This window comes from Anopheles coluzzii, chromosome 2, assembly GCF_943734685.1.
Source record: "Anopheles coluzzii chromosome 2, AcolN3, whole genome shotgun sequence".
NCBI classification, from domain to species: Eukaryota; Metazoa; Arthropoda; class Insecta; order Diptera; family Culicidae; genus Anopheles; species Anopheles coluzzii.
This window is the reverse complement of record NC_064670.1, coordinates 105,446,602-105,473,536: the sequence shown is the minus strand read 5'-3', so window position 1 is coordinate 105,473,536 and position 26,935 is coordinate 105,446,602. Positions and strand designations below refer to the sequence as shown.

Here is a 26,935-nt window from a genome sequence, read left to right as displayed (position 1 = left end):
CAGTGTCTCGGATTCACAATGTAAATAGACATGCTGTTTACGAGTCTTCTTTGTATCTCTTACTTGTCCTATAAATTTATTCTTATGACGTTTTAATATAGGAGAAGTTCATAAAGACAATTTAACGGCCAGATTGCTTGTGAGTCCCATGGTTTAGTCGTTATACATACGACACAATATCATTCCCGTCATGGTTTCAACCCCCAAATCAAGCGACCACCTAACAAGTAGCGCTTAATATCATGATATAGGTCAGTTAATCAAGACACTAATCAAGACAGCTAAGGCTAGTAGTGTGGAGGCTCTCAAGCAGGTCTTAGCCCGGAAACTGACTGTACCGGTTAAAGAAGAAATATCAAAGTAGTTTACTGTTTGGTCTTAGTTGAAGTTCCAGATCTGTACGAAAAATACTAGTTAACGTATCTCTACAACTTGCCATAGAGCTCAATATTTACAAATTCTATTAGATTACAGTTTCAAAGACCAGATTACCTAACTAATATTTTGTGTTAGTAATCTTAGCTAAATATCCTTAGTCAAAGGAAAACAAAAGATGAAACTGATCCAAAATAGATGATGAAAATCATCGAAGACCCAACAGATTTGATCACATCTTGAAAGCTCAACAACCATGAATTAGCAAGAAGTTTTCAAAAGATATGAATATTTGAAGTAAAAAGGAAACATATCTACTATTATTTCTATTTACTTGTCCGTAAGTCACTAATAACAGTAACTAGTAGCAATAACTGATTGTTAGTTGAAATCAACTTAAAGTACCTAGTTGACGTCAAATAGCTACATGTATCTAACTGTGAGTAACATATCGTCCGAGTGATATGCAAAAAGAGTTATTAAGTGGTCTCCAAAAAAGCTACTAGACCAAAAACACTCGAAGTACGATCGAAAAACAGTTTTATGACTAACTTTTATTTGAAGTTGTCCAATCGTGTAGTATGTTTAGTATTGTTAATGTCTAAAAATGTTTTAGTAGTCAAATGTTAGACATTACTCACTTACCTCGATTTTATCTGGATAGCAAACCACCAACCACCACGATACGCTCGTAGAACATGCTTCTCCTGCACGTTGTGTACTGGATCTCACGTGTAGCGACATTTCATATGTTTTGTTAAGTCTTCTGGGATTCACATGTGTGTAAAGGTAGCAGTACACACAATGTGCAGTTTGTGAACAATGCAGTCTCCTGATTGCTGATGTCTTTGTGTACACTTTAATACATCTTCAAGGTTTTCGTCTGCAACTAATGCACTGTTGTCGCAGATGAAGGCACCTCCCTTTGCAGTATAAAGAATAATCAATTTATAGTTCTCGTAGGTAAATCATTTGTTGCTCTTGTTAAAGACTGACCTTCTTGGTGCTGCTCCGTCATCGTACACTACTTTTGCTACACTTTTTTCTCAATTTTATTTTCTCGGCGATGAACTTCTTGAACTTCACTCCCAATTTTAAACCTGGAATCATATGCTTCCTTTATTCAGTAAAACAATGAATACAAAATGAAGAACGATTGATAAATTCGATCTACACATTTCCCCCCTTTCTCTCACCCGTTCCTAATGTCCTTGCTTACACTAATCTTCATGCTCTTCTAGGTGCTGCGCGGTTCTAGAGAGAAAGAGAGAGACTGTTTTTTTTGTTCGTTTTACTACTGCGCATAAAATATGACTGTTTTAGTGGCATAACATATGAGAAAGAGAATAAAAGCTTATCACTAAGGACAGAGCAATACCTTATACATGGATAGAGTACACCTGGGAATACATTTTCACTAGAATGACGTACCGTACGATCGATCGATAATGAATGCAGCATGAATGAAAAGTGTGACCATGCGACACAAAATAAGGATTACAGAGTTCAGGATTACATTTAAATGGAAAAACCCGGGAATATTGATCGTATCGTCACCCTTCGAAATAGGCTGAACTGTTTGTAGAGAAAACAAAACACACTCACACACATTCGAGGTCGCGTATCTGTGCAGGCAACATCTATCTATCTAGCACAACTCCCCATCTATAGCATTGACACTGGCAAAAGGAATTGTTCTATCGATTTGTTCAGTGTGGCCTCTTCAAATCAAACCCATTTCCATAGGGACAGTTCTACAGATTATTTGCATTTTCCGCTACTCGTTATCCCATTCATTCGAACATGCTAGTAAAACCAGCGTACGCAGGGTGCGTAGGCCAGAATGATAGACATTCCACATTAAACTAACTGATATTTCCATAGTTCTGAAGAGTATGCTGTGTATTGTTGGCTAATTTAAACTCACCCACACTGCTTTGCATTTGAGGAGCGTGCTTGCAGGAAGCAACAGAACAAAATTGCCTACAGATAGATTTAGTGTAAAAAAAAAAATAATAAAATTTCACATGGCCTAGATACGCGGTTCGCCCGCAGGAACGGTTCCTGCGCAGGCTTACATCAGACACAACAGGCGGGCACCATAGAACGACACGGTTACGATAATGCTTACAACACCCAACAAAGGAATAGTGAAATAAATGTACAGGACACGACACCGTTTTACGAACCGGAACCACTACCACCCGAAGCGCGGAACCAGATCGTGCGATCGGTGCGCGTGCTCACGTGGTAATCGCCTCCTCTTCTCGCCCCCTAACACACCCTAAATGTACATCATCTCCGCCATCGTCGACATCTTTTTCGGGATGTAAACGAGCGTCTCGAAGTAGCTCGCCATCTCGTCGATCGTCACATCACACGGCATGGCGTTAAGGCGGGCCTGCTGCGAACAGGACGCTGCAGCCGACGAGGAAGCAGATGGTGCAGCGCCGTTACTACTGCCGCTGCTACCACCGGCCAACGGTGAACCATTGGGAGCGCCCGGGACCGTCGCACTACCGCTCGGTAGGGCCGGTAACAGTGACGCCATGCCGAGCCCACCATCACCACCATCGGGCGGTGTCACGCTGCCCTGCGACGTGCCGCACCGTGTACGGCTGCCCTTGAAGTGTGCCTCCGCACTGCCGCTACCGTCGCTGTCAAGCGATGAGGTACTGTTGGACTTTTTCAGCTGCCGCTTTCGGTTGTGCCGCGCGCTGGCTGTCGTCCGGCTGAGCTGCTGCCAGGTCAGCTCGGTTGAGCGCAGTGCCCGGAAGCTGTTGTGCGTGTAGTTCGGTGCCTCTTCGTCCACCGGCCGGTACGAGCAAGAGCCCGAGACCGCCGGCGACAGCTCGTTACACTGCGCAATCAGTAACCTAAAATCGAGCAAATCGTCACTGGCCTCGTTGGCGAAGCATTTGGTAAGATTCGTCTCCGACAGGGACGGTTTCAGCGCTGCACCGGCCTGCACCACGCTCGCGTTGCCGTCGTTTGCCATGGCCTTGCGCAGGTTCTGGTGCACACAGCGGCCGATGTTGCGCAGCATAGAATCGCGCACGATCGTTTTCCGATCGGTGCGGTGCTTGTGCTTGAAGGTGGGCTGATTCCGGATACCGTGCTCCAGATGCATCGAGGCGCTGTGTTTGCCGTGGTGCAGCGTGGTCGCGGCGAGGGGCGCCCGCTCCGCACCACACTCGCACCGGTTGCCGAATATTTTCCTTATCAGCTGGCGATCCTTCAGGCGCGTTTCGCCGCCACTGTCCAGCTCGGTGCGGAACGGGTTTTTGCCGGTGAGGGATGACAGTTTGCTGCGGGTCGAGGGGTCGGCGTGCAGCTGCTCGAGCGTTTTGAGCGTATCTTCCAGCCGAAGCTGCTCATCGATTTCGGAAGCCATTTTATCTTTGTCTTTCTTTTAAGAAAGCTACAAAACAAGAGTTGCATGTTAGTTGATGCAATGTAAAGTATTTTTCTGGACATAAGTACCTTGTCGTGATGGTGAGTAGAAATGGTAGAAAACTCACATAACCATTGGTAGGGTTGGCTGCCTCGTTTGCTTGCGTTGAAATTCAACTTTTTCTAGCAGATATTCTGGAATGGAAAAAAATAAAAATAATAGGAATGATTTTCAACAATACAGCATTATTTTATCTCCACGAAAGCTACCAAAATTGCTGTAACATGAAACACAGCCGCAAAACCTTTCGTAACATAAACAACCGCATGGCCACGATTTTGGAAAAGCATGTGTGTTCATAAATGAATAATTTACACCAAAAACAACGCAAGCGATCAAATCAAACAACGCAACCGTATCTCTTTTTGCGCCATCCAATACAACGCCACACACGACACACACATATACACAAACACTTCCGCTTGCACGCAGCGAAACAAGGAAGTGGAAATTTCCAGAAAAGGACCCACCGCAAACCGGACGGCTCGCGTTGTTGACCTTTTACGGAGATGCATCCCAGCTGCATGCATACAACATTTCCGCCTTCAGCCACACGGGAGTGCACAGTGTGTGCGATGGCAGTGCAAAATAGTGCACAAAAAATGGCACCATCAATGCAGCAAATGTAAACAAACCAGATGAAAACAGAAACGTTTTTCATGGGTTTTCTGACTTTTGGCGACCTTTTTTTGTTCCCTTCTTCCAAGTCTCCTTCCCCCCACCACAGCCTCACACAGTGTCCGTGCACAGTGTACGTGACGTCAAACAGGAAGACTTTCTGCTTGTGTGCGTGTGTGTGTTTGTTTGTATATTTTTTTACTTCGTACCTCGCTCCACTTCTGCTGTACGGATTGGATTGTGTTGGCTTGTGGAAAATCAAAATTTCCACCTTACATTCTAATCCAAACAAACGCGCGCACACACACACTCCCTAGGCACAGCACTAGACTTACATAAGCACGACGGAACGATGGTTTCGCAAAAGCCAACGAAAACTATCAATCAAAACTGGTTGCGCGCACTTCGATCGCCAACACTGTGTGTGACATTCACCTCACACACGGCTAGGTTGGTGGTGGCACCATTGCGGATCACAGACGGATTTCGTCAGCAAGAAGACGAAGCAACGACGAAAGCGAAGACAAAATGCAACGCAAATGGGCTGCTCGGGGTGGGCAGCATTTTCATTCTTGCGGGAAATTTCCATTACACACATCACTACCAGGGATGGGACAATGAAAAATGCAATCACTTTATCACCTACCTGTTTACTGGGCAAAGCTACGCGCGTTGCCTACGACGGAGAAATAATTCGCTGCTCAATCTTCAATGGCACACACACGATATGTGATGAAAACAAACAGCGCACACACACAATGGTATGGCTGGGGACTGCATGTAGCAACGCACCACGCACGCACACACTGAAGCACACACACCGTTTTTTCCCCCAGCAGTGAGCGCGAGATTGTGATTCATCAAAAAAGTAGAACCGACGCGAATCGACGAACGGCGCTGACAGCTGCTGACAGTGTTTCGTCGATTGTTACGATTTTCTACCTAAACGACCATGCACAAAATGATATTTGAAATTGAAAAAAGCAACTTTATTTGTACATTTATACTACTATTTAAATAAACTTTAAACAAACTCCATTTTTTTAAACAAATTACTTCAACACCATTTGACATTTCGTATGTCGACTTCGGTTTCATCGACCACGAACTAATGCGACCCCAATTGTTCGCCGGGCCAGTCGGCTACGTGAATGCATCAAGTGTTTTTCCTCCACTCCCGTGATTATCAACCAGGGCTGCGCGTAACGAGGTTGCTGTGGCAATAACGTTAGAAACCGTGCAAACAGATCGCCGTCTAGAGGAATCGATTTTCGGATGAATTGCTAATCACTCTCAATCCTACCATCGGCCGAGCCTAGACACGTTCTGTAGTAGTATTCACATTTTTCTAATTTAATGTAAATTCATATCGCGGCTTTCGCGAAGGAACCAGACGGGCCCAAGTTAAGCTCTCTTTCATCGTGATAAGTGCAGTGACATAAAAGCGATTCAGCGGTGCAGCGGCTTTGTTCATGTGAAAGCGTAGTAGTGTGTCTGTTGCACCACACCATCGCCGCGTGTCGTGGCAAGATACAATGTCCTCGGTCGAAAATGCAGAAAATGGCGTAGGAAAATACTCTTATCAGACGGTGTACTACATCATAACCAACAACAACAACAACAACAGCACCGAAGAAGGCGAATCGGATCAGGTGGAAAATTTGCACGCGGTAAGATACGGGATGAAAGGGAGAGAGAGAGACGGAGGGAAGAAGGGCATTAATGGGTCGTACGAGAAGTAAAGGGCAAACGCAACGCCAAAGAAGGGTACAGACCACCTCCTTTCGTCAGCACTGATTGGCCAATAAAATAATTGCCCACCGCCGCCCCTCCGCCGCAGCACCAGCCGCCGGACCGATGTCCAAGGTGAAAGCGAACGTTTGCAGTTTTTTGCTTTGTTTGAAGGTCTTTTCGAAAATTATGTCTTACTTTTTATTTTTATTTTGTAAATATCTTGCAAAATAGATGGCCAATACCAATAAGCATAATTATCTTGCAATATTTAGAGTACAATATATGCACCAACCGGAAGGGGCATTGTCTGATCGGATGCTTTATGGTAAAAAAAAATAATGCACCCAAAAACCTTCTAGAAGGTTTTCCCCTTCAAAATCCCGATATGATGCGCGCGATTGTGATGAAAAGTTCAATGCTCCGCTTTGATAGATGTAGGTGGAATGCTCAAGTGAGAACTATAAACGCACCGTACAAAAAAAAAAGTTTCCACAGTTTCGCGTGCGCACACGACCCTTCAAAAAGAGGCTTGCGATGCCCAATGGGAAAGAAAGAGCGAGAGAGGGAGAGAGAGACCGAACCCAACAAGGTGTTCTAATGCGGCAACAGTGCGTGCGTGCTAGAAAAAGAAACAGATACACACAATCAGTGTTGAAAGCTAGAGAAAGAAAGAGAGCGAGATAGAAAGAGAGCGCCGCTCGCTTTGGGATGGCAGCTGCGAGCACACGGGCAACAGCAGCAGCAGCAGCAAGCCACTGCTGACGATGTTAATTCTCAGAAAAGATGGCGATTAGTTGGTGTGCTTCGTGATTGAAATCGCTCGGCAATTATTAGCCTTAAAAAAAGAGTAAAATTGCGGCGTGAGTGTGTGTGTTTATGTGTGTGCTATTTGCAATATTGTTCCTAAGTCGCCACAGTGTCAAAATCAGTGCTGAAATCGAGAGGCTAAGGTGTTGTTGATCTTGCTCCCCTGGAGTGTGGTGTGTGGCACGTAGTTTATATAACAAATTGATACTAACGGCAAGCAAACGTGGTTTTGTATTTCCCATCTACCTTCTACGTTCCGTTTCACTTCCCTCGGTGCTGCTGCTACACAATGTGGTGATTGGCTGCGAACGGTGACTACCTTTTCATCCATCGGGCCTGCGGACACTACATACAGATTACTGCAGCGGTCGACAGTGAGCTAACGCGGAAGCGTCGGAGAATCGAGGCAATAAAGATGCAGGGACAAATTCCCGGTGCCGCTGCGGTGCAGGTCCAGGGTGGAACACCGCAAGCCGCAGCCCTAGCAGCACAGCAGCAGCAGCAACAACAAAGCATTTCGGTAAAGATGGACCCAGCGAATCAGCTGTCCTCTGCTGGTAAGTACTGTGGGGATTTGGATTTGAACGCGCTTGCATCGTGCTGTCCGTTTTCGAGAAGATTCCAATTTGGTGTTTCATTAAACGTGTTTTAATCTTAGATAAAACAATGGCACATTTCGCGTTCGCGATAAGATAGATGTTGTACACAAAATCAATCGAATGTGCCTCGCTGCCATTGTTTTTATCAATGCGCAGGAGCTAAAGCTGTTAAAAGTAAACGCTTTTATCTAACACAAAAGCTTCGCTAATGTAAAAGGAATGTTTAAAAAGTATCTTTTAATATACCCCGTGTATGTGTGAGTGTGTGTGTGTGTGTGTGTGTGTGCCTCAAGGGCAGACCGCTGTCATACGACAACGCGCATATTGATTTTCCCACCATCATCCCGGTCACGCGCCTTCGGTGCGCTCTCTTACACGCTAGCATTCGATGCTCTTTCTTTGCAAACATTGCTGCAGTTTTCTCGCTGCAACGTGACTACTCCCCGTACCTTAGCGATAGAGCAAACTATTACATGGCGCAGCGCGCGTCGACCGGGCCCGTGGCACGCCGCGTCTGTGTAGAATGGATCCGATGTAACGGGTCACGTTACGGCTTTCTGCCCCTGTGCCATTGTGTAGGAGCGAATTAAACTCGAACAAATGAAATAAAAATCTTGGTAGCAAAATTTTTACCACTTCTATATCTTCCCGGCGCGCCACCACCGCGACCATGGGCGGCAGAGAACAGAGTTGTTAAGTTTATTTTTGCAACTGCCGGCATCATGTGCTATTATTGGACTCACCAACAAAAAAAAACCAGCTTCACTAAACTTTGTCATCATTCTTTCTGTTCTTATCCCTACCCCTTCCACTTGCAGGGTTGTTGGAGCTGGCACACCGAGAATACCAGGCGGTCGATTACGACAACGCCGAACGGCACTGCATGCAGCTGTGGCGGCAGGAAAGCAACAACACGGGCGTACTGCTGCTACTGTCGTCGATACACTTCCAGTGCAGACGGCTGGACAAATCAGCCCAATTCTCTACACTGGCCATCAAGCAGAACCCGCTGCTTGCCGAAGCGTACAGGTAATAACGACCTCTCGCGCCATCTCTCTCTCTCTCTCTCTAGTCTCCAGTGCGACTAGCTCCGTACCATATTTAGCTGTACCAACATTGTATGCATCGCGTAATTGTATTTTTCACCACCATGTTGTTCTGCCCTTCTTGCAGCAATCTGGGTAATGTTTATAAGGAGCGCGGACAGCTCCAGGAAGCCCTAGAAAACTACCGACATGCAGTGCGTCTGAAGCCCGATTTCATTGACGGGTACATCAACTTGGCCGCTGCATTAGTTGCCGCTCGTGACATGGAACAGGCAGTGCAAGCGTACGTCACCGCTCTGCAATACAACCCGGTTAGTTTGGAGCCCCGAAACTGCTGTTTTTTGTGTAGTGTACAATTTTCACTAACATTTCCCCCTCCCGTTCTATCCGGTAGGATCTGTACTGCGTGAGAAGTGATTTGGGAAATCTACTGAAAGCACTGGGAAGGCTTGACGAAGCGAAGGTAAGTAAAGGCTCGTCCCATCATGAAAGGTCGTCATTATCACTATTCATTTTTCGTGTCATTGATTGTGTTGTGGCGGTCGTTGTGTAAAGTCTCCAAGGCATGAGATGTGTGAAATTTAAAACAAATGGCAAAAAATCACTTGCCAATTAGTATGCATCCGTTGGATGCCATGTTGTTTTTAGTGTACACGGTAAATACTATGCCAGACGATTCTAAAATTCAGTACAAAAATTACAATATTGACAATGTACAAAACCAAGCAAATTTAAAATGAGAATACTGGCTAACACGTTCAAAAAATAGGTGCATCCTTGCATATTAAAAGTATCTAAACAAATGCATCTCGTCATGCAGATTAATGCACAACTACCGCCACAGTTCATCCTTTATGTTTTTGAACCATTTCTCTCTCGAACAAAAAAAGAAGAAGAAGAAACCATTCAAAACATCATTCAAATCGCGTTAGGCTCACTACAGATCTGATATGTTGTGTTTACTACGGGAGGGGGCCGTAAATGGATGGTGCAGGGGGGATGGGGGTGGGGGGGGGGGGTTGTTGCGGGAAGATGGTACTCATGGAAAACCAACTCTGATTGATCGTGTACGATTCTTGCCCAAAACTATTTCAGCACGAGATGCCACACACGCATAACTTTAGTTTATTATATTGCATGACGTGAGCGTTTCCATCAGGCAGATGATGATGATGGATTGACAAAACCACTGTCGACGGCGAACGAACAAGTCTCGACAGGAGGGCGAAGGAATGCGATTGATTGAAACGCTCGCTTGCATTATTTTCTATTATATCGTATCACAAATCGTGGATCCAGCCGATCGCAGTTATTGATCGTCCAGAAATGGTTCGGCAGCAAATGAAAAAAAAAAATGATAACTGTGCGTGTGTAGAAGCTGTGTCGCAGAGCAGTCACAACAACCATGGGAAACAGACTTCAAAATGATAAGATAATAAATTAGTCTTCTTCCGGATCACTGATCGCGGCAGGTAACGTAATATGTTGGACGCTATACGGGACAAGAACTGCTATGGGATTCGCATGATAACGCGCTAATCACGTTCTGGTGGAAATATCTGCGTCTGCGGCTCGATTGATGGACTCAAGCACCTATTTCCAACTAGCATTCAATTTCTGGGTCGTTCTTGTCTTATTAGTTCTGAACATGATTATATACTTATTGTAGCATAAGTTGTTTTAGGATTAATCTTCGATGGCTGTAACAGATTGCTATTTGTAGAAACAACTTGTTTATGTTCCTGGTCTCAAGGCATTGACTACAAATTGTATGATTCCTTCCAGCATCCGATGCCTGTCAACGACATTTAAAATTATTATTCAATTGACGTAGCCTTCAAATTTTGCAACAGGAATTTGCTCCAGAAAATATTTTTTTAAATCGTTTATACTAGTTTTATAATATTAGAAATACTGTGAATCCACACGCCGTTTGTAACGTCCATCCCTTACTAATCGAACGCGCTCAACAACGTACCCCGTCTGCTGCTGTGCCAACGTTTCCTGACCCCTCACGAATGGAAAACTTGTTGCTGCTCTTAAACTTTTATTACTCTTTTTTTGCTAAACACTCTATACATTTTTTCTATTGTTACCCTTCAATGACAATCCACGCATCCCTTTTCGTAAAATTGGATTTAATCAGATTCTTTGTTGTAAAAAAACATTTTGCTTCTCTGCCTTATAATTATGGCATTGGTATTTTACGAAAAACGTTGTGGGTTGTGATTGGAAGCGGTAGGATATATATATTTGTTTAAAAAACCATATCAACAAATAGCTACTTAGGCTTAAGAAAATGTTTCAGTTGCATGTGGCGCCCGTTTTCCCTCGGCCCGGCGACGAAGATGCAGTACAGCAAATGTGAAGCAAAAATGAAAAGGAAGGATAAGCAGAGCGGCGTGCATCCTGTTTGACAGATTTTCTCTGAATATATTTTATTGATATGTACTTTCTTTTATTTAGTTTATATTATATTTGTCCTCTCTTTTTATACTATATTTACTTATAATAGGAGGCTAAAACAAAAAGGTCACACTTTTTCGAATAAGCTTGTTATGAAGTTGTTTTTCTTATTTGAATGTTAAAATATCAGGTGTGACCAATTGTTTTAGGCTTCTTAAACTCCTTGGAAAATGAATCGATTGTTTCGAGTTGTTTGACATTGCCGTTTCCAGCTATTCACAATCTATTTATTTTCTTTAGTGATTTGTTTTGTATTCAATTGATCTATATGATACATGATGATTTCATTATCTTTGTATACTAAATGAATGTTTACTTGTAGATGTTAATAGTAAAATTAAGATGTTTCAGCCTTTCAGTAAATTTCAGCGATTCCTGCAATTTCAGCATTTGATTGACTATATTTAACATAACTTAAAAGATCATTTTTCTCAGGTCCAGAAGCGGCGATAAACATGCAATGCATAAATTTCAAAATGGCGGGCAAAATGGTCTAGATAGTAATCATTTTAATCTATCATACGGCGATCAGGTTTTGGTCATTGTGTAGTACCGATCGAAATGCAAAACGAGGGAAAGCTGGAGGCGAATGAACAGAAATTAGGTTTGACAAATGACAAATGGATGAAATATCTACTTATGATAAAAAGAGAGAGAGAGAGAATTGTGAGGATTAATTCCATAACATTCCGAGTAGTTCAGTTTATCCCTTCGAAATATATCTTAGGATAGATGGCAGTCGCTTGTTTCGAACAGTTATGTACAAACCATACCAAATGTTGAATGCATGGCGGTAATCAATACATCTCTTTGTTATGAAAAAAATAAGTTCATTCAGACCTCGATCTTCTGTTTCGCGAGTGTCTTTATTTGTTTCGAGATAAACGAGATCATTCAACTACTTTTCCGCAATGAATTGACTAGTGTAAGTTAGTCTAGCTCTACTGTGGTTTGATAATAACAAGATCACATTGCAACATTTCCATAACAAGGGCACTAACAAAGTATTAGCGCTTTTATATTGTAAGACCTAATATAAGTATCTTACAATGGTTTGTTTCTACAAATAGTTGAGGTATAAAATGAAATACCACTGGATACCCGAAACGAAATGTCTAATAACAATTTCAAAGTTGTCAAAATTTTAATTGTATTCATTTTAATGTATTTTAAAATCGATTTAGATTATTTTTTTTCCAATTCTCAATATTTTATTAGAATCTCCCAGCTTTTTTCATAAAACTTTGATTAACATCGTTCATTTGTATTTATTATATGTTCATTTTTTATACAAAGAAGAAATCATCATGCATTTTTTTAATAGTAAATTCAATTTTCAGAGAAAATCTGTCAAACATTGTTTTATGAACTGTTTTGTTACTGCAGTACTGTTGTTGTTTCGATTATCTCTGCATATTCATTCTTTTCATTGCCTCACCACCTATTATAATATGAACTGCAAAATGTTTTAAATCTTCGCTCGCCATGCTGATGAAACTAGCTGCACAACAACTCCTCTCCTCCATCGTTAGCTATCCAAAACCGCCGTCCGTCCCTGTTATTACAATGCCCTCGGATACATTTTAGCCGTGCTTGCAACCGAGTGGAAACAAAACGAGGAAATGTATGGAAAACGCATACAACGAAACAAACATATTTTCTTAAGCATATTGTAGCTGTTGAAACGGTTTTTTTAAACTATATATCCAGCCGGTATAACAACCGCGCGCAACCTCGGCACACAAGATTTCCATTTACTTTTCTTTACATAATTCGCTACCCTGAGCGCATCGTGTACCTTTAGTGAGAAGGGAACTTGTCGTGTGCCACATGCATACGTGCTCTTCTCCTAGCGTTGCATTTGCAGGTAGCAACGATGGCACAGCAACGGAGACGACGTCGTCACATTGTATATTAAAATTTGAACCTCGCCCAAATCCCTTCAGGTGCATTTCATTATGATTGGTGGTCTTCTGGTGGGGCTGTAGATTCGTAGCTCGTGTTTCGAGGGGTAACCTTTTGACAGCGCCACGACGACAAACGAACGCGAAGGGAAACGATACGTGCGTGCGTGTGGATTTGCACTGGAAGGAATCTGAATCCGTTACACGCTTCGATGAAGAAAAGTAACTCTACACAGGCGCCGGATCGCATTGTACGCACCAATAAGGGGAAACGTGGCTACAAACGAATAGAATGAGAGCTAGAAAGTGGTAGATTGCAGCACGTCACCAAACAATTGCGATTTTAGAACAAGTGCTTTAATAATATTCTAATTTATACATTTAGATGTGTGTGTGTGTGTATGTATTACAATCACTCTCTTTCTCTCACTCTAGCCGTTTGCACAGATCACAAGTTTTCTGTTTTACTGTTTTTGTCATACATTTTCTGTTACTTTCGAATTTTTCATTGAAAACATACAGTCTCTCTATTCACCATTACCAGTATTTTCATTATGATTTGTTCATTGCAATTAGTATTTAAAAAAAACCGTTAAGATCGCACACCAACCATACTTTGGTACATTTTTCATGAGCAAGAACAAAAAAAATAGGAAGAAGAGCTGTGGATTACAATCCATGAATCGTTTCAATGCACAAAAAAATCAATGTTCTTTAGGACGGCAGCCATCGCACGAAGAGTACTAATGTATTTTCTGTATCTTTTTTTCTTTTTCTCTCATTCTTTTTCGGTATTCTCTCTCCCTCTATTGTGTTTGTTTCAAATTGACGAAAACAAAAACCGTGCACATCATCGTTCCGTTCATTTGCTTTCCGATCAACATCTACTTGTAACGTTTACTACGAATCGTAACGTTTACTACGAATACCACAAAACACCAACCGTACCGAAAACTCTCTATCTCGGCTTGCACCACATGCATTCCGCGTGCTTGTCGTGCTGGCTGGTGTGTTGTTGTGTTTACTGCTACTACGTGTTGTTGCTGCGTTTGTATGCTAGGCATGCTATCTAAAAGCCATCGAAACTCGACCAGACTTTGCGGTGGCCTGGAGCAATCTTGGCTGCGTCTTCAATGCGCAGGGTGAGATATGGCTGGCGATACATCATTTCGAGAAGGCGGTTGCACTCGACCCGAACTTCCTCGATGCGTACATCAATCTTGGCAACGTGCTGAAGGAAGCCCGCATCTTCGACAGGTGAGTGTTGTGCTTAGTATAAGTATGGGAGTGGGGAGAGAAGAGCGAATTATATCATAATTATGTTATAGGGTATCGTAAATGGATCATATGCTTCTATATCGCACCATCGTGCTACTTCAATTCAGAACGATCCGATATTCTGTGAGGGGGATATGTGTCGCGACTACCTTGAAGGGAACATTCCCTTCTAGCTAAACGGAACATACACGCTCCGTTTCCAATGGGACGCACAATGTGTGTCAGTGTGTGTAGTTTTTAAAAATAAAACACACCAACAGTTGTGCTTAATTGCAAGGACATACACACGATCCCCTTTGATGATGGTTGAACGGTACTAATGAATCCATCACTAGTGGGAGAAGATATCTAGCTCGACCTACGGCTTCTACTCTTTTGAGAGTTTGTGGGACATTCTTAAATTAGACCACACAAGGGAGGAGCACGGTATTTCTTTTTTTTCATGCCCTTTTGATAGATTAAGCAGAGAAGCGTGTAATCTTTTCGGGCATGTCAACATTAGCCCTCGAGACATTGTTCTTTCATTCGTAGCGAGTCCTTTCCGATCCAGCGAGTAGGATGTTATATGTGTGTATGTACTATGACAATGATGGGCTATTGGAGTGCCCTATCGAGGTTTTATGCCCGAATGAAAACGGCATGAAAAAGCACATCGGTTTAGAATGCGGCCGCTACACAATCGAATCGATGCTGATACATTTTTTATATTGCTTTATCTAAGCGAGACGATACGAAGGGCAATGGATGGAACCATGATGAATGATGATGCTAGTCCTTTCTTTCGAACTGGTTGGTGACACCAGTTTCACCGGACAAACATTTGTCACACGTTCGACCTTCAGCTGGATGTAATGATGATTTTATTGCATGTCTATTGTGCTCGGTGAGTTATTATCCTTCATGTCTACCGATGCATAATTTAGTTAGCGACGTGTACGCGATTGCCGTTTCTGGTCGATGAGTTTAGCCGGCGGTCGTTTTTGATTGCGTTGGAAGTATGATGCAAAAAGAAAAATGCACAATGTAAAGCTAAACTAAAATATCCACACAAAGCGTATAATATTGACAAAAATCCTGAAACAAAACGTCACACCCACCGACGTTGTGAATAAGCACAGGCTTTATTTTTGCTTACACGCTTCACTAATGCTTCAACCATCCACGGCAATAAAAGGAGGAAGGAACACAGTGTGTCAACACTGAATGGCACCGCGACATGGATGGATGCGGAAAAGGAAAAGCCACTTCACTTGGCCCCGGAAATGCCAATCCATAGCACACCGGGATCTGTTTAGCATAAAAAAAAATCCAACGCAACCTGCTGGGCCAGACGCAAATCTATTACGCTTCCGCGAATCGGTTCTTCACCGTTCACTGTTCAAGTGCCCATTCGCACCGTCATCGCCGGCATGGCAGAAGTTGGCAAATGTCTATGATGGTTATACTCGTTCCGATGGGTTCTAAAGGGGGAGAAGCACGAGAAGTCCTTCCATAGGCAGCAGCGTGCTGCTCTGGGGTCGTCAACATTGTGCTTTTCCGCGGATGTGGCTGAGGCACGACGTTCTCCTCCTCGTCGTTCGTTTGCTCAAGTACCGTGGCTGCTTTTACCCATACACCATGGGTACTAAATGGCGGAACAGCAGACGTATACACCCCGATGCTCTGAACTGCACTCAATTTTTATTTTATGTTCCGCTGATTTTCCGTACTCGTAGCGCGCTTCGCTAAGTGCGTCGCTATTTAGAGTTGCGCGCGAGTTGGTAGGGGTTTTTGGTGGATGGAAAAGTAGTATGCGCTGGTTGAAGATGTCCTACGAGATGTATTTAAAAGTAGGAGAAAGCAGGCGGCAGCATGCAATACTAGAGAGAGGCGGCCGGCACGAACCTGTGTGGGAGTAAAATATAGAACGCAACCCTTCGTCTAGCTTGTGTACCGTGGCAAAAGTACAAGAGAGAACGAAAAAGAGAGAGAGAGAAGAGCGGCACGCCACAACGATAGCATCGTTTTGGGTATGGAAAATGGTTTGTGAGAGAAAAGCGTGTCCTTTTCCGAAAGGGACTCCGCTGTCGTCTGTGCGAATTCACCACCTGTAAGCCCGGTGTGTAACGTGTATATCGCTCAGTGTCGATTCGGTTGACAACGGAAACGGTTGCGTTTATCGCGTGCGAAGCATTTGTATTCTCAGTGTTTCATTTCAATGAAGATCACTAATCATCGTTTATTTTTTCGTTTCGCGTGATTGTGATAGATTACATTTGAATCGGGAGTGTTTAGGTTGAAGCGTAATTTCAAAATAATCGCTTCGGAATTAGGAAACGAAAGTGTAAAGGGGAAGGTAGATTTTCAACCGTTAGTATTAGGGAAAGGAAAACACATGCCGTGTTGTACTGCCGGATTCAAAAGCGCTGAAACGGTTGCGTTGTCGATGAAGTAATTAATATTTACTTAAAACATCCGCTTACCAGTCAGAGGCTCAAGGGGAGCGAGCGAGCGAGCGAGTGCAAACATTAGGAAAGCTGTTTTGAAAGTTTGGTAGGATACGAACGCGTGTAGAGAGCGGGACTAGTAGTGCAAATACTAAATTCGTGTATTGCTGCTGTACCGTGTTTTCAGTGGAAACACGTAGCACACGTTTCATTTTTGTACAATTTGATAGTTATTGGGAAAAGTTTTGCTAAAAATTCAATACAATATAGTTCGATGGGGAAGTAATTTTATGTGAAATAGTATGATGGTGTACGAAATACACACACATCAGTGGCTTTAGTGTGGAGTGCGGTTTAGTAACTCATATGAAAGACATGGCAAGGTGAATTTTACGACTTCCTAAAAATAGTGGATTACAATTTTCATTTACTGCTGCCTTTGGTACAAACAACACCCGGTGAAACGTACTCGCCGGTGGTAATAAAAAGTGCGCCACCTCTTCTTCGCCGAGAAACGCTTGCCAATCAATTAATTATGATTTTGACACAATTTTCCACACACCAACCACCACCACGTTTTCTGTAACGGAAATGTTCTAATTTTAAAATTCAACTGCATTGCTGATTGGTCTATGTATTTTTCTAACCCTGGCAGAGTACGTACCGGAATGGTCGCACTGCAAGAGACAGAAAGGGTGTGTGTAGTACCGTCTCGTTGTTCGGGTTGCACGTACTAATGATTTTGATTGCATCAAGAAAATTGAATCCGACCATAGATGATGGTTGTGTTGCACACAGTGAGCAAACGGCAACTGTCTAATTTTACACTCTTATGACAAGATGTGTAATGATTGCTGATTTTGAATCGTTGGCACACTGTCGCACAGTTTTTCGCCAATTTCGTCAATAGGATATGATGTATGCATTAAAAAAAATCACTAACGAATATTAATTCAGCAGAATTGAAGGAAGAAATCTATTCATAATTTATCCCTTACTCATGGTGTTTGCAGAATGCTTATTGAAGCTTGAATTTAAAATCATTTGGCCTGGAAATTATCGGTCCTGACGCCATACGCTATCTGTCGCGCTCCCTCCGCACGTGGGAGATAAAGATTGATGCAAAACTCGGATGTTGCCGTAAAGAAAGCGACATCTATATTGTACCATCTAATTGGATCATCATCATCATCATCAGAAGGCAACGCAGGTGTGTTTGCGTTGGCAAATTTAATTGCAGGACGACTAGGGATGGATGCTTCTTCCTCTCCGTTTCGAGCACAAGCGACATGATGCTAGAAAAGCAGGAAAAGCAAGGAACACAACTAGGGACAGAAGAGATCTGGAAGGGAAAGGTCTTGACAAACTTCTTGACTCTGACCCCCTGATGACATTTAATTTGTCGATAGAAAGAAGCCTGGAGAAGAGATGCGTAAAAGATGGCATATTACTACTACAGCATGAGGAAAAGAAAAGGAACCCATGATGATACTGGAGCACTGGCTCTAAGGGCCAGTATCCCCTATCTTATTCTAGCATTCCATTTCAAGGGCAGGTAGTGAACAAGTTTACTTTTCAATCAGTGCCAAGTTGTGCAGGAAATTAGAACTCTTGAATGTGCGAAACGAACCGTTTTATTTGCCTGTTGTGCCAAGCACCGACCGTTCATCCGCAAAGGTTGTGGATGTGCGAAAGGACAAAAAGGACAGTTGGTTTGTTTGCGTCCGTTTTCCCTCTGTGTGTGTGTTTGACTGTCTACTGGGAAATGATGTTGCGGTCACACGATATTCACTTTGACATTTTGCGTGAGGTGTGGTGTACTTTATTGTGTTTGCTGCCATGTCCTATTTTAATACTATAAACCACCTGGACATATGTGTGCACACAGCAAAAAGTGCCCGCCCAACTACGCGAACACACGGTGGATATGATGGCGGATGAAGTGTGGATATGATGGCAGGTGTTCTGAGAATGGTTGCCAAATAGTCCGACCAACAAGCTAAACCATGTCAACAAGATTCTCTGCCTGCCATGAGTCTATACCTCATACCCTCGAAAGCCATAAAGATCAAACGGCGGCAGTAGCAGATCATCACACACTCCCACTATATAAACTCGATGCCAATTTTGTGGGTGGTTCAAACGAACTGTTAAATTGTTCTAATTTGCGTGTAAATTCTAGTTCCCATTCGTGTGTGTTACATATTGTCAGGACAAAATCTAACGAGCGTGACAACACCAGCAGCGCAAGGCTAACGGAATAATTAATAGTGAAAGGGAGGACCTAGGTTATTGGGAAAGGAGTGAAACGAACGAACGAATTGACCCGGTTCTAGTTGTGGCAGTGCAACCACTCTGTGCCAAATTAGCTGCTGAGTTAACAATGTGTGCTTGTCAATGAGGAGGAGGGCAGCATAGAATTCGTTTGTCGTGCCAAGCAGAAAACCTTCGTCTACAAACTACTCACCTCACCCGCTCGGAAGCGCAGTGCAGCGATGGATTATCAGTGCATTGTAATTTACACCATTGTGCGTATAACGCCGTACCATCCGTACAACTCGCTGTCGGAGCTGAAGGCGAGCCAGGAAGGCTGTTTGGATTGGATTAAGTTCTACATCAAAAGGTTAGCCGGAAAGAACACACCTACCGTGGGACTAAGAAGAGAACGAGGGGGGGGGGAGTCAGTAGCAAACCACTCAGCCTACGCACCCGAGCATATAACGATGATGATGGGTAATGGCTGTGTGTGTGTATGTTGAAACAAGAGAAGCTTTTATTGCTGCCAGCTAGCAAAACATAAGCTGATCCGATGAGGGTACCAGGCTGTAATAGAAGCGTGGGATATAAGCCTTTTTTTTAGGCACAAGGATGATAAGATGTGCTTGTTTTTGAGCGAACGGGTTTGAGAGCAGCAATAAGCTAATAATATTTCGCCTATCGAATTTTAACTCCTTCCACTTTTGAGCTTCCATATCGACTGAATTATGGGATTATTCTTGTAATCACGTATCAATTTACAGTAGAGCGTCGATTATCCGGGCAGCTCGGGACCGGACGGTTGCCGGTTAATCGACTTGCACGGATAATGGTCCAAGAAATGTCAAACGCATATAAAATAAATGAAATTCACTAGTTTTATGATTAATTCACCTGAAATCAATCGATAAATCGTTAGTAGAATATAATTTTAATCAATAACTATAGGTTTAACAACTGTTCATGAACAAAAATGAATTTCCAACATGCCACTAGACACTACAGAGCTGCATAAGAAACTGGTTACCCACTTGACTATCTCTGCAAACATTCGCTGTACGCATGAACAGCTGTCAGATTTATGCGCACGGTTAAGCCGCCTGCCGGTTAATCCGTCCCCGGATAATCGACGTTCTACTGTATTAAAATGGTTTAGGAATCTAAAAGAACATTTCTGAGTGTTCCAAAAATACTTAGCTCTAGTTATTATCAACAATAATGATTCTTTTATTGGTATTGTCATTCTTCTATTTGGTGTAAACGTCCTACGCGGACATGCCGGCCTATACAGGCTTTCGAGACTTAATTACCACGCGGCCGGATAGTCAATCCTTGCTACCGGGAGACAGTGCATTCTAGGTTTGAACCCATGACAGACATGTTATTGAGTCGTCCGAGTTAACGACTGTACCACGGGACTGTCCCTGGTATTATCATTACTTTGTCCTAATCGCTATTTTCCTTCCTGTATAACCATTCCATCCTGTCCATACTCGGGTTTCAAGTATATTTATTTGCATTAATTTGCATCTCCATTTTCTGCACCCGCGCAACGACATTAAACATTCTATTTTTTTTTGTTTTCTATCCCCATTCGAGACCATGGTTTATGATACTTTCGGTATAAAATGGAAAACTCTGGTGCGCTATGATAATGTTGTGCCTTTGCCAGCTCTCGTCCCCGTTTTGATTTTGTATCACATACACAATGCCGAGTTTTTCGCAGTTCAACGATGATGCGCTTCAGAAAGGGAGGAAGGAAGTTTTAGAATGCCATTTGTTTGCTCTAGCTTTTTGTGCGTTGGTATGGTATGGCGCTTTTGTCTTTGTCGTTTTATACTCGAAATATTCTTACACATAATAGTCACGCACAAAACATATCTGAAGACTCCTCAGTAGCTCGGTACGCATTGTTTCGGGTTCGAGGAAGCAGTCACGTATCCTAGCTATTCATAAGGCTCAAGGTATGGAATGGAATTCAATTGGGGGACTTCTTTTCCCCCGCCGTACCAGGAGAAAGCATCAGTGCCGGAAAAGATGAAGTACTGTCGCTTCCAAGCGTCGAAAACCAGATGTATGCTATGCATGTATGTTGTTTGTTAATGTGTATGATCTTGAATACTGTTCCAACTTATTATTCCAGCAGCATTTCAGTAGTCCTGGGGTCCCTCATGTCTTGGACAGAAGTTCATGTTATCGTTAAAAATAACCGTTAGACAGACAGCATTGTTAGCGAATTCCGCATTAAGCACAGGATATGATTTACATGTTTAAATTAGTTTCTTAGTAAAGGATCTAAAATTTCTCCAATCACAAGTTTGTTACAAATCACTCAGCGCTTTAAAAAGCAATTTGGCGCATAAAACAGCTATTTGCTGAACTTGTTTTCCGAAGCTCCCAGCTACGCCGTTTACACAATTTAAGCTAGCATCATTATTTACAGTTTAATGAGTTTTTGGAATTCTTTTTGCTACAGTTGCCTTTGGTGCGAATCAATTCGTCCCACCGACGCGGTATTTGTGGGTGTCTGTGTGTGTGTTTCACTCTACTAGACCTGTTGCCGCCGTCGCTTCATCATCACCACTGCTCCGACCCTTGCCAGAAAGCACAGATGCAGATCGAAGTCGGGACGCGCTAGCTAAAAATAATCTTGTTGATGTAATGGAATTTATTAAACTTCCTGTCGCCCACCCGACACGGGGAACATGCCCAGTTAAGGAGGAAGGGGGAGGGAGGAAGGAGTGAAGCACCGGTTGATCCATATCGACCCATCCAAACGCCAAGGAAGAGAAAGGATAGGAGGATACGAACAACGTGTATCCGTTCGATCCGTCTGTCGGTCGACCGAGGGAGGCTTTGGAGCCGCGCACGCTGGCTGGTACGAGAATGGCAGAAATTGAAAACTGATTCTTAGCATTTGAAACTCGTTGCTCCAGCGCCAACAACCAAGCTGGTCCTAACCCCGGCAGCACCTCCCCGCACTGGTTGAGTATGGTGGCGTTGGCCTGGCTAGCACATAATCCTCCCAATCCTGTTACAACGGGGAGAGCGTTTGGCGAAAGCCGTTTTCAATTTATTCCACTTTTATGTTCCGCTCAATTGCGGAACTTGGGACAAGAGAAATCAGCGAGAGAGAGAGAGAGGGAGGGCAACCTTTTGCGTGTGGCGGGTATACCGGAACGAAGGAGCGCCCCAAACCTCATCAAGCCCTTTTTTTCGGGCGCAAGCTTCAAATTGAAATGAACGAAATGTGGGTGTTGTTAGCTCGTGGTGACATTTTTGAAGAGCCCTTTTACTTTCTAGCTACCATTTACGTGGTGACTAGGCCGGACTAGGATGTATGGAGAGGGTAGGGGATCCTTTTAGAGAGGTTTCGGCTTTTGCGGGTGTAGAGGCTTTTGTGTCAACCGAACGTGATTGTTGCGTTAAAAGCAATCCCAGATAAATTAGGCACGCTCCCCCGGCTTGCGAGAACCATTTTTTTTTTTGGGGAGAAATTATTCAACGACACAAAATAAGCATGAAATAGAGATAAGAGCAAAGGGTTGCTTCAAATATTTGGAATATTTTACTCGAGTGTTTTGAATAGCTCCTTTGAAACTGTGTAGCAGCTAAAGTATTTATTTTTATTTCTATTTTTTTTTCTTCTTCAGAGCCGTCGCTGCGTATCTGCGAGCGCTCAATCTGTCCCCCAACAATGCCGTTGTGCACGGCAATCTCGCTTGCGTGTACTACGAGCAGGGACTCATCGATCTGGCGATCGATACGTACCGCCGTGCGATCGACCTGCAGCACAACTTCCCCGACGCGTACTGCAACCTCGCGAACGCGCTCAAGGAAAAGGGCCAGGTGAAGGAGGCGGAGGAAAGCTACAACATTGCGCTGCGCCTCTGCCCGAACCATGCCGATTCGCTCAACAATCTGGCCAACATCAAGCGCGAGCAGGGCTACATCGAGGAGGCGACGCGCCTGTATCTCAAGGCGCTGGAGGTGTTTCCCGAGTTCGCGGCCGCGCACTCGAACCTGGCCTCGGTGCTGCAGCAGCAGGGGAAGCTGAACGAGGCGCTGCTCCACTACAAGGAAGCGATCCGCATCCAGCCCACGTTCGCCGACGCGTACTCCAACATGGGCAACACGCTGAAGGAGATGCAGGATGTGGCCGGTGCGCTGCAGTGCTACACCCGCGCCATCCAGATCAATCCGGCGTTCGCGGACGCGCACAGCAATCTGGCGAGCATTCACAAGGACTCGGGCAACATCCCGGAGGCGATCCAGTCGTACCGGACGGCGCTGAAGCTGAAGCCGGACTTCCCGGACGCGTACTGCAACCTGGCGCACTGTTTGCAGATCGTGTGCGACTGGACCGACTACGAGGCGCGCATGAAGAAGCTGGTGGCGATCGTGGCCGATCAGCTCGACAAGAACCGGCTACCGTCGGTCCATCCGCACCACTCGATGCTGTACCCGCTGTCGCACGAGTTCCGCAAGACGATCGCGGCACGGCACGCGAACCTGTGCCTGGAGAAGATTAACGTGCTGCACAAGCCGCCGTACAAGTTTGGCCGCGAGCTGAGCGGCCGGTTGCGCATCGGGTACGTGAGCAGCGATTTCGGCAACCATCCGACGTCCCATCTGATGCAGTCCATTCCTGGTCTGCACGACCGCAACCGGGTGGAGATCTTCTGCTACGCGCTCAGCCCCGACGATGGTACAACATTCCGTGGCAAGATAAGCCGTGAGGCGGAGCACTTTATCGATCTGTCGCAGACGCCCTGCAACGGGAAGGCGGCCGATCGCATCCATGCCGACGGCATACACATCCTGGTGAACATGAACGGCTACACGAAGGGAGCGCGCAACGAAATCTTTGCCCTGCGCCCCGCACCGGTGCAGGTGATGTGGCTCGGCTATCCGGGCACTAGCGGCGCCTCGTTCATGGATTACATCGTTACGGATGCGGTCACATCGCCACTGTCGCTAGAGTCACAGTACAGCGAGAAGCTGGCGTACATGCCGCACACCTACTTCATCGGTGACCATCGGCAGATGTTCCCGCACCTGAAGGAGCGGGTGATCGTGAGCAACAAAGCGAACAACTCGCTCGCTGACAATGTGGCCGTAATCAATGCGACCGATCTTTCTCCGCTGGTCGAAAGCACCGACGTGAAGACGGTGCGGGAGGTCGTGCTCGCGAACAAGCCGGTCGAGATCCAGCACAAGGTGGCCGAGCTGCCGACGACTACGCCGATCGAGACGATGATCGCCTCCGGCCAGGTGCAAACCTCGCTGAACGGTGTGGTGGTACAGAACGGACTAGCGACGACCCAGACGAACAACAAAGCGGCCACCGGGGAGGAAGTGCCGCAGAACATTGTCGTCACGACGAGGCAGCAGTACGGCCTGCCGGACGACGCGATCGTGTACTGCAACTTCAACCAGCTGTACAAGATCGATCCACTGACGCTGCAGTCCTGGGTGACGATTTTGAAGCACGTGCCCAACTCGGTGCTGTGGCTGCTTCGCTTCCCGGCCGTCGGTGAGGCCAACATTCAGGCCACCGCCCAGCAGATGGGCATCCCGGCCGGGCGCATCATCTTCTCGAACGTGGCCGCCAAGGAGGAGCACGTGCGACGGGGTCAGCTGGCGGACGTCTGCTTGGATACGCCGCTCTGCAACGGACACACCACCTCGATGGATGTGCTCTGGACCGGAACGCCGGTCGTAACGCTGCCGGCAGAAACGCTAGCGTCCAGGTAAGAGAGAGAGAGAGAGCAAAAAAAGCACATTTGATAAGGTTTTGTTCTACGTTGTACTTATACGACCCGGTTCGTTCGCTCTTCTTCTCTTCCCGCAGAGTTGCCGCATCGCAGCTGGCAACGCTGGGCTGCCCAGAACTGATCGCCAAATCGCGGCAAGAGTATCAGGACATCGCGATCAAACTCGGTACCGACCGGGAGTACCTAAAGGCGATGCGTGCCAAGGTGTGGGTAGCCCGCTGCGAAAGTCCGCTGTTCGACTGCAAGCAGTACGCGCAGGGACTGGAAATGCTGTTCTACAAGATGTGGGAACGGTTTGCGCGCGGCGAACGACCCGATCACATTTCCGCGAAGGACAAGTAAATTCGCTGGCGTAGTAGTGGTGTAGGGGAAGTCCTTCACTTGGGTGAACTATGAGGATTTTCTCTTCCTTCTTGGAGCGTAATTTTGAAGCATTTTCACTCTCTTCGGTGTGAAAGATTGAAAACAGGCAGAGGTGTGGTGTATTTCAGTTTGAGAATGAGTGTTAGAAGCTAGCTGGAATGGATTTTGTTGTTTATTTTTTAAGATTTTCCTACTTTAGGGATGGGTGGGTGTGTGGGAGCTGCTGCTATGACAGGCTTTATTTTCCTTTCTTCTAATTTTCCAACATATATCGGTATGATTGATTTTCTGAACACGGGATACATAATGGCAACATATTTTATTAGGATGACAGAAAAAGAACTAGAAGAACAACAATAATATTACACTTTCCAAAATGATTCAAACACATGCGCGTACGCACGCCAGGATTGTCGAAGCTCTGTTACTTAAATTGTAGAGAGAAAGGTAGCACGATTTACTTATTTTTCATACGTTTGGTGTTACCACCCAATCGACAGGTGTTAATTTCGTGCAGCAAGCAAGCATTGTACATAGCAAAATGACAAAGTTTTGAGATAATCTAATTAGTAGCGCGCTGTTTTGATTCCCTACGCGGTTTTACACATACGCAACACAGTTTTTGCTGATATGTCCTAGGAGATGGTTCGCACCCTCGGAGCGGCATATCCGGTAGCGCTAACGTTTTCCTCCAACACGAAGAGGAGCCATCAGTTTTCATCCATATTTACCCTGGGTCCTCTTCGAAAGTTGTACATAATTGCAGCTGTCGGCACCGCACAGACGGGCCGGTAGCAATTAGATGTAATTTTTACGCGTAAGAAACAGTCGAATTATATTCTATCGACTCATCTGCGATCTACTAGATAAGAATTTTGAAATGAATGTTACAATTAAAGCAAAAAAATGGTTTACAATTACTTTAAACAGAAGAAATGTGTGTATTATTATGTTGAGAATCTTGCAATAAATCCGAAATGTGGGAGCTATAATTGGAAAATAGTTTCAAAACCACGAATAAACCACATGAGCCAAGGAAATAAAACATATTTACTCAATAATTCGAACCTAAGTGACTGATGGCCCATCGTCGTCAACTTGGCCGACTTAACAACATGTCCTTTTTGGGTTCAAGCCTTGTTTGGACCGTCCCCCACAGTCCCCCAAGTCTCGAAAGCCTGTATAGGTCGGCATGACCCCATGACTCCGCTCCGCGCAAAAATAATAAGAAGAATTTAAAGAAATCTTCACCGTTTGTCTCTTACAGTTTTCCCGGGGTTCTCATAGTTATGGGACATTTCCTTGACTTTTTCTAATAGGAAGTGAACTTCATTTAATGGAAATTTGACTATTGCACCCCTCTGTTAGACAGGCTCCTTTGTAATTCCCATTGGATTTGTCGTACAAGGGTGCTATGTATAGAGTTCAATTCCCATTACATTAATTTCATTTTACGCAAGGAGTCAATAAAATGTCCCACAGCTATTAGAACTCCTGGAAAACCCTGTATTTGCCTAGTTAAAAACTAAAATCATTTTTCTCGCAAAACTTTTGCAACTCGTTGCCCAATGCAAGCCCAATGCACTCGTTGCCGCCGAAAAGGGCATCCGTTTCATGCGCACAACTGTTCGACACGGCACCATAAACGCGCGGCTTTGTTTTCCTGTCAAATACCGACCAGCACTGTGGTGTCATGCAAGCTTTTCCCTGTTACCTCGAGGAAAATAATTCAGGAGCAAACCACCGAAACCGTGCGCGAAGCGGCGCAATGTGAGGAAGCCGAAGTTTTTCCCCCACTGGACGGACCGAGAGGTAAGGCAGATGGTGTGAGT

At 44.6% G+C, this 26,935-nt stretch overlaps 2 protein-coding genes across 6 annotated transcripts; one reads left to right on the top strand and one right to left on the bottom strand.

Moving 5' to 3' along the window:
• Positions 1-1,467: 1,467 nt before the first annotated feature.
• On the bottom strand, positions 1,468-5,374 carry LOC120952829 (uncharacterized). 3 transcript variants are annotated; one of them, XM_040372353.2, is made up of 3 exons: positions 5,094-5,374; positions 3,859-3,963; positions 1,468-3,796 (listed from the first exon to the last, which is right to left on the bottom strand). In XM_040372353.2, the coding sequence occupies exon 3, from the start codon at positions 3,767-3,769 to the stop codon at positions 2,660-2,662; it is 1,110 nt and encodes a 369-aa protein (XP_040228287.2). In that variant the 5' UTR covers positions 3,770-3,796; positions 3,859-3,963; positions 5,094-5,374; the 3' UTR covers positions 1,468-2,659. The 3 variants fall into 3 exon arrangements, with proteins under 3 accessions (XP_040228287.2, XP_040228288.2, XP_040228289.2); XM_040372354.2 differs by lacking the exon at positions 5,094-5,374 and adding an exon at positions 4,783-5,062; XM_040372355.2 differs by lacking the exon at positions 5,094-5,374 and adding an exon at positions 4,657-4,759.
• A 207-nt stretch (positions 5,375-5,581) lies between these two features.
• On the top strand, positions 5,582-25,536 carry LOC120952827 (UDP-N-acetylglucosamine--peptide N-acetylglucosaminyltransferase 110 kDa subunit). 3 transcript variants are annotated; one of them, XM_040372349.2, is made up of 8 exons: positions 5,582-6,117; positions 7,344-7,545; positions 8,406-8,616; positions 8,761-8,944; positions 9,028-9,096; positions 14,064-14,260; positions 22,617-24,716; positions 24,818-25,536. In XM_040372349.2, exons 1-8 carry the CDS (start codon positions 5,983-5,985, stop codon positions 25,080-25,082), a joined length of 3,363 nt encoding a protein of 1,120 aa, XP_040228283.2. In that variant the 5' UTR covers positions 5,582-5,982; the 3' UTR covers positions 25,083-25,536. The 3 variants fall into 3 exon arrangements, with proteins under 3 accessions (XP_040228283.2, XP_040228285.2, XP_040228284.2); XM_040372351.2 differs by lacking the exon at positions 5,582-6,117 and adding an exon at positions 6,721-7,131; XM_040372350.2 differs by lacking the exon at positions 5,582-6,117 and adding an exon at positions 6,721-7,161.
• The last annotated feature ends 1,399 nt before the right edge of the window (positions 25,537-26,935 follow it).

Excerpts from the sequence above, each read along its gene's own strand:
- LOC120952829 (XM_040372353.2), bottom strand. The coding sequence starts at position 3,769 with ATGGCTTCCGAAATCGATGAGCAGCTTCGGCTGGAAGATACGCTCAAA.
- LOC120952827 (XM_040372349.2), top strand. The coding sequence starts at position 5,983 with ATGTCCTCGGTCGAAAATGCAGAAAATGGCGTAGGAAAATACTCTTAT. Across the intron at positions 8,617-8,760 it reads CTGCTTGCCGAAGCGTACAG|CAATCTGGGTAATGTTTATA; the intron begins GTAATAACGACC and ends CCCTTCTTGCAG. Across the intron at positions 14,261-22,616 it reads GAAGCCCGCATCTTCGACAG|AGCCGTCGCTGCGTATCTGC; the intron begins GTGAGTGTTGTG and ends TTTCTTCTTCAG.